This window comes from Pseudophryne corroboree, chromosome 8 (genome assembly GCF_028390025.1).
Source record: "Pseudophryne corroboree isolate aPseCor3 chromosome 8, aPseCor3.hap2, whole genome shotgun sequence".
Lineage (NCBI taxonomy): Eukaryota > Metazoa > Chordata > Amphibia > Anura > Myobatrachidae > Pseudophryne > Pseudophryne corroboree.
Genome location: NC_086451.1, coordinates 117,272,915 through 117,285,268, shown reverse-complemented (window position 1 = coordinate 117,285,268; position 12,354 = coordinate 117,272,915). Strand labels below are relative to the sequence as shown.

General features: G+C 48.9%; 1 protein-coding gene across 2 annotated transcripts in view; it reads left to right on the top strand.

Moving 5' to 3' along the window:
- SCAI (suppressor of cancer cell invasion) overlaps positions 1 to 12,354 on the top strand; it is a 455,550-nt gene that overhangs the window by 174,416 nt on the left and 268,780 nt on the right. Inside the window, exons 1-2 of one of the 2 annotated variants that reach the window (XM_063936888.1) lie at positions 9,321 to 9,348; positions 9,541 to 9,665. In XM_063936888.1, coding sequence (XP_063792958.1) covers positions 9,562 to 9,665 — 104 coding nt within the window. In that variant the 5' untranslated portion in view covers positions 9,321 to 9,348; positions 9,541 to 9,561. Of the gene's footprint in view, positions 1 to 9,320; positions 9,349 to 9,540; positions 9,666 to 12,354 lie in introns of those variants that run through there. The other variant, XM_063936887.1, reaches the window with a different exon arrangement.

Below are 12,354 nucleotides of genomic sequence, written 5' to 3'. Positions count from 1 at the left end.
GGGAAAGGGGGCATCCCTGCCTGGTGCCCCGAGTCAAAGTAAAGGAGGAGGATATATAGCCGTTGACCAAGATCCTGGCGCGTGGACTTTGATAGAGCAATTTGATCCATCGTACGAAATTAGGGCCAAAGCCCATACATTTCATGACTCCCCACAGATATGACCATTCGACGCTGTCAAAAGCCTTAGCCGCATCCAGCGAAACTACAACCGCGTCCGAGGGGAAGTCGTGTGGAGCCTGCAATATAGTATAAAGCCTGCGCAAATTAATGAACATGGATTTCCCCGGCATGAAGCCAGATTGATCCTGATGTATTATAGTTTGGATAACCAGGTTAAGCCGAACCGCAAGGATTTTCGCCAAGATCTTGGCATCGGTAGGAATAAGGGAGATTGGTCTATAAGACTCCATAAATTTGGGGTCCTTGCCGGGCTTTGGCAGTACTATAATGACTGCCTCGGATATTGAGGGAGGAAGTTGATTAGTGGTAAATGTATCCGTATACATCTCAAGCAGTTTTGGGCCAAAGAACTGCACGTACTGTTTGTACAGCTCGGTGGGAATACCATCGCTTTCCGGAGACTTACCACCGTGACACATTCCTATCGCCGCAGTCACCTCTTCTAAAGTCAAAGGCGCGTCTAGAGTATCCCTAGTCTCAGGGGGATGCCTTGAAAGAGGTATATTGGACAAGTATAGGTTCACATCCTCCTCGGAGCACGTCAACTGAGAGTCATATACCTCCTTAAAGTACGAGAGGAACATCTGCGCCATGTCAGGGGTATTGCTCACTATGGAGCCTTCAGGGCCAGACATCTGCACTATCGTATTCCGAGGACGGTCATAGTGCACCAAGTGAGCTAATAAACTACCTGGTCTGTCCGCCTGCATGTATATATTGGTGGCCCTGAACAAAAGGGAACGTGCATTTTTATCCGAAAGGTGAGCCAGCCAGGCCTCCTGAGCTAACAGCCACCGTACCTTTAGCGCAGAGGTGCCCTCCGCCAAATATCTGTTCTCCAGATCCCTATAGCCAGACTCAAGCTGTCGCTCTGTACTCTAACTTGCGGTCAGCAATTTTGCCAATCAGTGTACCACGTAGATATGCTTTGAATGTATACCAGACAACATGTACCGGAGCCGAGCCCACATTATCCGCAAAGAAGCCCTCCCACCTGGACTTTAAATCTGGGCATTCACCCAGCTGGATCAGCCAGGATGGATGCAACCTCCAGTATGACTGTCCGCTCAGGCACTCCACATCGAGAGACAGCAACAAGAGCGAGTGGTCGGATACCCCTTGCGCCTCATAATGAACATCCGTTATATTAGGTAGGAGCTCTGGCGAGACCAGGGCCAGGTCGATTCTGGAGAAGGAGCCATGCGTACTGGAGAAACATGAGTACTGCCTAAGTGTAGGGTGCCAAACCCTCCAGACATCCACCCACTGCATGCTACCTATAAAATCCGCAAACTTCGAGTGAGAAGTAGACGGGCCAACCCCCGCCCCCGGATCCCGAGAGGACCTCCATCTATCCAGAGAGACATCCAACACATTATTAAAATCCCCCAGACAAATAACAGGAGTATGGGGGGATGAAGCAATAAACGAGGCTGCTTTCTGCAGGACATCATACGAAAATGGGGGAGGAATATAAACAGACAGAATGAACAAAGCACGGGAGTTCATCTTGCATTCCGTAAACACAAACCTGCCATATGGATCTGTATTTACCGTGATCAGTTCAAACTGTACAGTTCTTCTTATCATAACCGATACCCCCCTGGAAGAGGAGGAGTGAGAGGAATGATACGCCCAGCCCACCCAAGGCCTGCGGAGCGACAACAGCCTATTTCCCTCTAGATGAGTTTCGCTCAGACAGATAATGTCCGGGCCATATTTCTTAACCATTTTGAATACCCGGGACCGCTTTACTTCATTATTAATGCCCCGGACGTTCCATGCCAAAACCTTTAAGGGAGACATGTCATCCTATGTACACTCTGAGACACAGCATTTTGAACGAGCAGGTGAACGAGAAACCCAATCAGCAGCGTTATCTGGGTACCTATCTGCCCGTGCAGAGCACCGCCTCGGAAACCAAGCCCCCTTGAATAGCACAACATCGCCTCGCATATTAATAAGTAATCATATGAAAAACAAAAAACTGAATGAAACAGAAATAAAAACACAGCAGAAAAATAAACAACATCCCCGCAACATCCCCCCTCCCCGTATACCTCCCCGAACTGTGGCATACACATATCCCTAACAAAGCTCTAACCCTGGTAGTCCAAAAAAGCCTACGACAGTGCTATGCGCAGCATACAGATCCAGAGAAAAAAGAAAAACCCAATACAATACGTAAAGTCACTGCTCAACAATGTCCGGACAACCAGGACAAGAGGAAGCTCCCCGGACTTATACTTGCATGCTGTAGGCCCATGTAGAAAGGAAACTGGGCGTCAGTCCGGAGCCAGCTGGCGGGCACCCGGAGCATATTTGTCCAGCCAGGCCACCGCCTCCATCGGAGAGTTGAAGAACTTGGTTTCCCCATCTGCCACCGCACGCAGCCTGGAGGGGAACAGTATCGAATAGGTGTGATTCAGGTCGCGGAGTCGCCGCTTGACAGGCAGAAACTGGGCCCGGTCTTTTTGGACATCCGCTGCAAAATCCGGAAATGCTGACACCCGGACACCATTTTGAATCAGGGGGCCCTTCGTGCGGCCCAGGCGTAAAACAGAGTCCCGGTCTTTATAATGTAGAAACTTGGCTATAAATGTTCGCGGTGGGGCACCTGGGGGCAGAGGCCGGAACGGTACCCGGTGCGCCTGCTCCACCGCAAACTGGGGCGTAAAGGATTCAGCGCCATACGCCTCTTTCAACCAGGATTCCAGGAAGTCCTCAGGATGTGCCCCCTCTTCCTTTTCAGGCAGGCCCACGAATCTCACGTTATTTCTGCAAAGTCGTCCCTCCATATCCAGGAGTTTAGTTTGCAGCGTTGAGACTTGCTGTGTAACCGCAGATGCAGACCGTTGGAGGGGGCCGCTGAGGTCCTCCAAATTAGAAACCCGCGTCTCTGTTTCGCCCACTCTCTCCCGGACCCGCTGAACGTCCTGGCGCAGTAATGATAGGTCGCACTGCACCTTCTCCATTTTGTCCGACAGGCGTTGTTTGCTGGCCGCTATGGCCTCCAGGACCTGCTGAATGGAAGGAGTAGGTGGCTGCACGTCCGTGCCTGAGTCGGCCCCAGCCGGGGGAGTCGGCTGAGCAACAGGCTGGCGGGCAAACTTCTCCAATTTAGCCGCAGCTGCACTCTGACCACCCTTCACCATGGTGACAAGGCCCAAGCAGCCCTCAAAGTCCCAATATTCAGTGTCAGGAAGTACAGCAGTAGGGAGGAGGTACAATGTCAGCAGCACTCCATGGTATCCAACAGGAAAATACAATGAAGGTGGGGGGTCAGAGGGACATGGGGCAATATAATAATATATGGTGTTCAGCAGAAGACAGGGCAGCCTGTCCCCAAAGCAAGTCTTCCAGCCCTGCAGTCCCCGCAAGTGCACTGAGCCACACAAGCAGGATATATTCTGCAAGCTGCAGCCAAGATGGCCGCCGGACTTACAGTTTCTCCCTCCCTGCACAATGATCTCTATCCCGGGCACCAGAGGGGCAGAAGCGGCCGAGCAGGGTATTCAGTGGGCGCAGGTGACGGGCGCCGTTCACTTCAGGTGCTGGAGAAGTCAGTGTTCGCCGCGCACCTGCGGCAGCGCAGCAGAAATTGAGTCTGGAGATCCACTGGCAGCCTAGGCCCGAGATTCGGGCGGCCGCTGGCGCAGGCCGGGAGCTCCGGCAAGGGTCCACAGGCAATGCCCGCCGCTTCCCCGCAGACAGCACACAGGTTCAGGCCGAATATGAGCCACAGAGGGGGCCCCAGGATAGAGAGAGGATTAATTATCCAGGGAGCTCCACTGCCTTGCTGCCTACTCGCTCACCGCCGTGGCCACGCCCCTCGCATGGCTGCTTCTTAGGGAGGAGGTCGTGGTCCCAGGAGACAGACCGCGCCGCTGGAGTGGACACTGTCTGTACAGGGACCCCACTATATCCACCAGGGCAGGGCGCACAGGACAGGTTGTGTAAAATCCATTTTAATAATGCTCCACTACCACTACTGCTGGTGTTCCCGCCCTGGAGCTGCTTATAACTCTCCCTCACTCCCTGACTGAGATTTCGGCACCATCTTCTCAAGTAGCTGCGTCTGATCTCCGGGACTGCAGGGCAAAGTCTCCTCTGTAAATCCGCCTGCCTCATCAGCGCTGTGATTTTACAGTCACTAAGTATTCTACGTGTCATTTTAAAGACAGTGTAAGTTAAGAACAAGTGTCTCTCTACCAGAATATTTGGTACAAGTGTTCTGATATACACATCCAGTCTCCGGCTGCGCATTGTGTATACACACACACACACACACACACACACACACACACACACACACACACACACACACACACACACACAATTTTATTGTGTGTTTGTGTGTCTAAAATAATTTCTGCATTGTCACCTTGACTGTGTGTGCCTGCATCTGCTGTATGTAATTCACTTCCAGTATATCACAGCTATAGCTATCACTGTATTCTGTACCCTAGGGGGCTAGGTGCGTCAGGGTCAAATATGTAGTGCTGCACAGTATATACTGTTAAGTGTATGTTACTGCGCTCTTCAGTCCCCTCATACTGCATTTGTTCTCTGTTTATGATCTGTATTTACTGTCACATATGTAAGGTAGTATTTTGCAGGTATTGTATTTGTCTGGCTATATTGTACTGTTACGCTCTACAGCTACATTCCCTATAATGTGTGCCACAAAGGGCTGGAAACCCGTGGGCGCTCCTGCATCATGCAGTTCTTGCGCCAAGGATTTACCGGAGGGGGAAGTTTTAACTGATGGTCGGTGTACTGGTTGCCATACATCTCCCAGTAAGCCCGCAGCCCCTGTAGCCATTTAGGAGCCTTCTTGGGCAGCGTTCTCAAGTATGCTGATTACGCTTGTGACACGTCTTACGTCCCCTTTGGGACCTCCTGTGCCATTGCAGCCACATATTGTCCCTGTAGTTAATCCGCTCTGGGCGGACACTCTGTCTACCCAGATACAACAATTAAATCATTCTTTGGTTAGACAAAAGTCTACCGCACGTCCCTCTGGGGTCAAGGGGACATCTAATTGGGCCGCTTCCTCCTCACAATCCACTAATATTTCAGATAATTCTTCTGATGAGGATGGAGAATATACTGATCCGTCAGACACTGATACAGTTGCTTCTGGTTGATGTGCCTGACCTAGTGGAGGCTATTAAGCTGATTCTACAAATTGATGATGAGGTAGATCCCACTACTGCGTCAAAGAAACCTGATAAGTTCAAACGTCAGAAGGTCGCTAAAGTAGTCTTACTACATTCTGACCATTTAATAGACAATAGACATGCGTCAGGAACCCTGGTCTTCTCCAGGAAAGAAATTCTCCCTAAGAATATACTAGCTCGTTATCCTATCCCTGTGGAGTTAACAAGTGGGAAAATCCACCGCCAGTGGACTCGCATGTCACCTGTCTTGTGGTGTCATCTACTCTGCGTGTCACCACTGTCACCTCACTGAAGGAACCGTGGATAAGCGTGTGGAGGGATGCCTGAAATCTATTTACTTCCTTACAGGTGCTGTACATAGACCCACTATAGCAGCCTCCTGGGCCACAAAAGGAATTGAAGCATGGGTTCAGGCATTAGAGGAAGAGCTGCCTCAGGATATTTCTGACACTGCCAGACAATATCTGTCTCATATTACCACCGCCTCCCAATATATTCAGGAGGCGTCCTCTGAGGCAGGTGTAATGGCCAAGGCTTCCACTACGTCTATATTGGCTCGCCGAATTCTGTGGATGAGGTCATGGAAGGGGGACCTGGACTCCAAAAAGACCTTGGAGGTGCTCCCCTTTAAGGGAGACATCCTATTTGGGGAAGATCTGAATAATATTGTGACTGACTTGGCGACTGCTAAGACTGCATTTCTCCAAAGTACTAATCCTTGTGCACCGAAGGGTAAGAGTACCACTTTGTGTTCCTTTCGACCTTCAGGGAAAGCAAAGGGTCAGGCGTACCTGAGACAGGCTCGTGCTTCCAAAAGCACTAATCCGAAACCTAAACAATCCTGGGCTGACCATCAGCGTGCTTCCAAACAAAACAAGCCTGCTGCATGACGGCTGGGTCTCCCCCTGGGGGATCCCAGGGTGGGAGGCCGACTTCTGCAATTCGCCCAGGTCTTTTTAAGGACCACTTCAGACGCCTGGGTGCGGAAAGTTGTCTCTTACGTGTACACTGTCTCTTTAAAGAGACGTCCCCCTCGCCAGTTCTGCACGACGGTTATTCCTTTGAAAGCGCAAGCTCTACACCTGGTTGTGTGATCCCTCCTGGACACAGGAGTTGGTAGTGCCAGTACCTCTGTCCCAGAGAGGCAGGGGATACTATTCGACCCAGTTTCTAGTCCCAAAACCCAGTTGGTCCTTTCGGCCTATACTCAATCTCAAATCATTGAACAAATTTGTGAGTGTGTCCAAATTCCATATAGAAACTCTGCTCTCTATTGTACTGGCCATGGAACCCGAAGACTATATCGTATCCCTGGACATACAGGATGCTTACCTGCATATAGCTATTGCCATATCGCATCAGCAATATCTGCGGTTTGCTATCGGCAACATACATTATCAATTCAAGGCTCTGCCATTTGTACTGGCCACGGCCCCTCGGATCTTCACCAAGGTCATGGCCGGGATGACGGCCCTTCTCCGCCGCCAGGGCATCAGGATCCTGCCGTATCTGGACGACTTGCTGATCCTGGCGAACTCCCAAAATGTTCTCCTCGGTCATCTGTAACTGATGGTTCAATTCCTACAAGCCCACGGGTGGCTCATCAACTGGAAAAAGTCCTCGCTAGTCCCTGCTCGGAGCATGGTGCACCTGGGGGCACTGCTGGACACACACAGCCAAAGACTGTTTCTATCTCCAGAGAAAGTCCTGAAACTTCAGAATAGATTCAGATACTTCCTTTCTCGCCCAAGAGTGTCGATACACTCGGCTATGCAAGTACTAAGCCTCATGGTGTTGGCTTTCGACATGGTAGAGTACGCTCAATTTCATTCCCGCCCTCTGCAGAGGTTAATCCTTTCCAAGTGGGACGGCCTGCCTCATCGGATCAGGTCTCAAATGTCTTTGAGCTAGTGGCTACAGGACCAACAGTTGAGCAGGGGCCGTTCCTTCTTGATCCTCAACTGGGTCCTACTGACTACGGATGCCAGTCTGCGGGGGTTGGGGCGCGGTGCTAGAGCAACACTCTCTCCGGGGTCGGTGGAGCAAGGAGAAATCTCTCCCGATACACAGTCTAGAATTGCGGGCAGTATTCAATGCTTTGACGCTTGCCCTGCCTCTGATACAGAACAGGCCTGTTCAAGTACAATCAGACAATGCCACCACGGTGGCATACGTAAATCATCAAGGCGGCACTCAAAGTCGCATGGCAATGTTGGAAGTATCAAAAATCCTTAGTTGGGCTGAACGCCATCTGCCAGCAATATCGGCAGTGATCATTCTGGGAGTCCTCAACTGGGAAGCGGATTTCCTCAGTCATCAGGATGTTCACGCCGGAGAGTGGAGTCTTCATCCGGAATTCTTTCAACTCCTAGTGGACAAGTGGGGCCTACCAGATGTAGACCTGATGGCGTCTCGACACTACCACAAGGTCCGGTCTTCGGATCAAGGACAAGGGATACTCGAGCAGCGTTTGTGGACGCACTGGCAATTCCATGGAACTTTCGGCTGCCATACATGTTCCCTCCAGTGTCACTCCTGCCCGGGGTACTACGGAAGTTCAAGCAAGAAGGAGGCATACTACTCCTAGTCGCTCCAGCGTGGCCCAGACGGCATTGGTTCTCAGACCTGCAGGGTCTATCGATCGAGCGTCCTCTTCTACTTCCTCAATGCCCAGACCTCCTCGTTCAGGGCCCTTGTGTCTACCCGGACCTGGCCAGACAGGCTTTGACGGCATGGCTCTTGAAGCTTCACTCCTGAGGTCCCTCTGCAGCCCGCCTACCCGCTCCCCCGTCTCATGTCGCCACGTCCCTCCGCTCCCCGTCCCTTCATCCTAGCCGCCTCTCACGGCAGCGTCCACCCGGCTCCAGCAAGCGAGGTCTCGCTTGCTGGTGCCGGGTGGACGCTGCTGTGAGCGACGGCTATGACATCCTCCAGCACTGCACCCCCCCCCCCCCCCCCTCGTCTGGCTGCCCACGGCTCTCCCCGCGACTCTCCCCCCTCTCCTCCACTAAGGTCCCTCATCTCAGTCCGACATTTTTGTATGTCGGACTGAGATGGTCGGAAACGGGGCCAAATCCTGTCGAATTTGGCTCCGTTTCCCTCAAAAGTACGTGAATCGGCAGCTATACCGCCGATTCACGTTCTATTCGACAAGTCGAATTCCCCGACTTGTCGAATAAAATTAGCTGGGATTGAATAGGTCGAATCACGATTCGACCTTAAAAAGTCGGAAACTGACGTCTTTTCGACAGACTGCAGCTTTCGACCCTAATTGAATATACCCCTATAACGTAGGCGCCTCTGTATTAATATTTGTGGCACTGTGGACCACACAGTCTGACCCCTATGTACCAAACTTCAACTGACGAGAATATGATCTGCAGCACTAATGTGCATTCTGTGGGAGATATCTGGGAAACTTTACTCAAACTGCAGTTTCTACATAATGTTTTAAACCCCTTGATAAATAGGACCCTTTATATTTATTTCTTTGCCATATTTTCTAGTTTTCTCACCCTAGCACGATCCCGGTCACCAGTGCTCAGCCCATTTGTCTTTTTCCCCTTCAGTGGCTGACACTGTTTGCTCAGCCATACGTTGGGTACATAATCATTGTGTGCTGAACTTTCACACACGCACACTTATACAACACCCCGTGACCCTTTCTCCTTTCTGTGTTGTTATAGAAATGCTTTGTGTTTATGGTATGGTTACCTGTTGTGTCTTGTACTTATGCTGTGTTACTCTGTAACATAGCTTTGTTTGGGGCTGTGGGCACTTTGTGGCACCTTATAATACTGTTGACACTATTGTGTATTGGGGAGCATAACTTCATGACACTGCCCCTGTCCCAGAATTCCCAGACCCAGCTAATACAGATGAGCTCATCTCCTGAAATACCATGTGCTGTTTTGAGAATCCTTCAATCCTTGTTTATCAGAACGGGTGCATTTGACTAAGCAGGAGATGACGCAGAGAACAAGGTGCTCCTATCCTAGGCAAATCCACCTCCACATGTGTCTTATTTAGGTCGCGAGTGCAGCAGTATAACATTATCCTAAAATGGTTATGACTCAATTTCATGATTGTGTGTTTGTGTCCAGCTAATAACCTGTTTGAGAGACTGACAGTATTTCTATGGTTATGCATTTGACACAGGATTTTTTTTCTTCCAGGGTGAAGTGCAAGGAGGAGCGATGTCTGGTGCTAATGATGAGGACATCCCGCAGGTGGAGAGAAAGACGGTCACTGATTTCTGCTACTTACTGGATAAGTCTAAGCAGCTCTTCAATGGCCTGAGGTTGGTTTCAAGCGAGCAGCATGAGAGCTGGCTTTAGTGTTTATTGGGAATTGATTACTCTGGCTCACACAGGCTCAGGTTATCCTGCCCCAAGCAGCCAGTCATTTTCCTGTCCTAGTAGATGCGTCCTAAGATTCACAAGAGTGGCTTTCCTACAGATGTCGGCTAAGTGATCACAGCTTTCTCTGGCCAGCAGAGAGGGAAACATTTTACTCTTTACATTGAATTAAACACATCTCAGCTAAAACATGCATTTCATAGTTACACATTGCTGATCGGAAAGCTGCATTATTTGCTCTCTTTAAAATGCATGAGCAAAATGTATTATTTCTATGTTTTTCCTCTTTTATTTTTTTGCAATCTAGGCAGTTTGTGAAAACATGAGTCCTCCAATAGTTATTGCAGCACCAGCTGGGTCTCGTATCCAGCCTCTCTGCAGTGCGTTATGTATTTCTTCCTGGAGGGTTCTCAGAATGTGTTTGTTATTGTGAAGTGGGGCGCAGTTGCAGGTAGTTTTGTATAAATGATGCATTGTCCATAGGAATGTATGTATAATTTGCACATATTGGGGGGTTATTCTAATCTAGTCTCTCTGCACATGTTACATCTGCCCCACCTGCGGTGCAACATAGTTTTGGCCAGTTGTGTGCTTCTTTGGTTTCCTAACAAACCTTAATAAGGCCCATTTTGTAGATATGATGTGCTTTTCTCAATCGGGTATGAATGGTCAACAGCTACCATGCTGATATTCATCAAGTCTAAATGGATGATATGTTGACATGATGAACTGTCGACAAACATTACTGGGTAGGTCAGCATTGTCTTGCCTTGTTCCAGCAGCTGCAGTGGCACCAGGTCACATGAGTAGGCGCTCTGGCACAGATAAGAAGTCTCTCCCCCCAACCATTTTGACAATGTGAACATGTCGACAATTTGAGAATATCGACCTGGTGCCTGTTGACCCTTTGGACTGTGTCAACATTCTGTCTACATTATGAATGTCCAAATGCTTGCTGTTGATCTGACCAATTACCCTCTCCCTCATGTCCAAGTCTTCAATTTACAATGTTTCGCAGCTAAATACAGCTTAAGGGGGTGATTCAGATGTGATCGCTGCTGTGTGTTTTCGCACAGCGGGCGATCAGGTCCTAACTGCTCATGCGTATCCACCGCAATGCACACGCTCGTCGGACAACAACAACTGGCATCGCCAGTCAGCGACGGGATGGTGCGAAAAATCCAACCGCTCGGGCGTTCGCAAGGTGATTGAGAGAAAGAGGCCATGTGTGGATGGCAACTGACTGTTTATAGGGAGTGTCCGGAAAAACGCGGGCGTGTCCATGCGCTTTCAAGGAGGGCGTCTGACGTCAGCTCCGGCCCCGATCAGCCTCTTCACATCACACTGGAAGAGTAGGTCCTGGGCTGCGCAGAGACTGCACATAGTGGATTTTACTAGCTTGGCGTACACATGGAATTGCACACTTGCATGGCGAATTTACACTTCCCCTGGAGGCGGCAACTGTCCGAACGCAGGACAGCAAACTTTGCAGCTCAGCAATCGGTTCTGAATCAGCCCCAAAGTCTGTGTGATAAAGTTGGATGTTTGCCTGTGTTTTTTTTATTTTTTTACTAGCATCAAGCAGGCAATTGCTTTGCTCATGATAGAATTATGATGTGATTTTAGAGTTGATTCGCTTTTAATCTGATCACCACTGAAGAATTTCCCACTGATGGACGGTTTATTAGTGATTTAGCCACCCATGTATGTCCCACAGCAACCCAGTAAGAACACTTATTGCATTTAACGAGAAGGTTGGTACGTGGCCAGCTTTGATTGAAAATGATGTAATTTCTTATGCACTTCATGTATCTTGTGGAAGGGAACTGTATTATGTTGTATATGATCCACTTAGCTGGGATATGTTTTGTAACTAGCCTTGGGAATTGCCCCCCTTTCAATGGATTAATGGAAGTGTGTGTAAAGCAGTTCATACTTTGCAGCTTCTAATACTATGATACAACATTCCATATCTTGCATGCATCACATCCCAAATCTCACATGCATGTGTGCATTTTGCTACAGTTGTGTATATTAAAACAGTCCCTTAAAATGAAGTGCAAATATAGCTCATTCATTTTTGTGGTTTTAAGGAGACACTGACCACTGTATATGCTATAGTTATTATGCGTCCTTTTTACATTTTAGCAAACAGGCAGTAATTTGATTCTCATCTGTAGCATAATGATCTATCCCAAAGAAAATATGACTGCTCCGATTTCACAAACAGTTCCTGGATTGTAATGGGATCGATACATGCATCGTATTTATAATGAATGTATCATAATAGTTCTCGTGCGTCAGCACAAGTTAAAAGCATTAACCCTGTGTTGTGTGGAATTTGAAGACTTATTTCTTGTTGTTTTTCTATTTGGTCAAGTTGGACAGGTCCAGCTGTTTGACACTTGGGACAGACCGCCCAAAGGTTCCCGAACGGTTGACTTTTGCTGACCTAATGTTTGGGAATCCCCTGGCTGCCTGCAGAAAATACTTCATAATAGTGAAATAATTACGAGTAAGCTCTCTTAAAGAGTAAACGTAAGCTTATAATTCAGTAAACTATCAAAATAGTGTGCATGAAGAATGTATGCAAAGGTGCATACACACTGGCCAATATATCGGGCGTTCTCT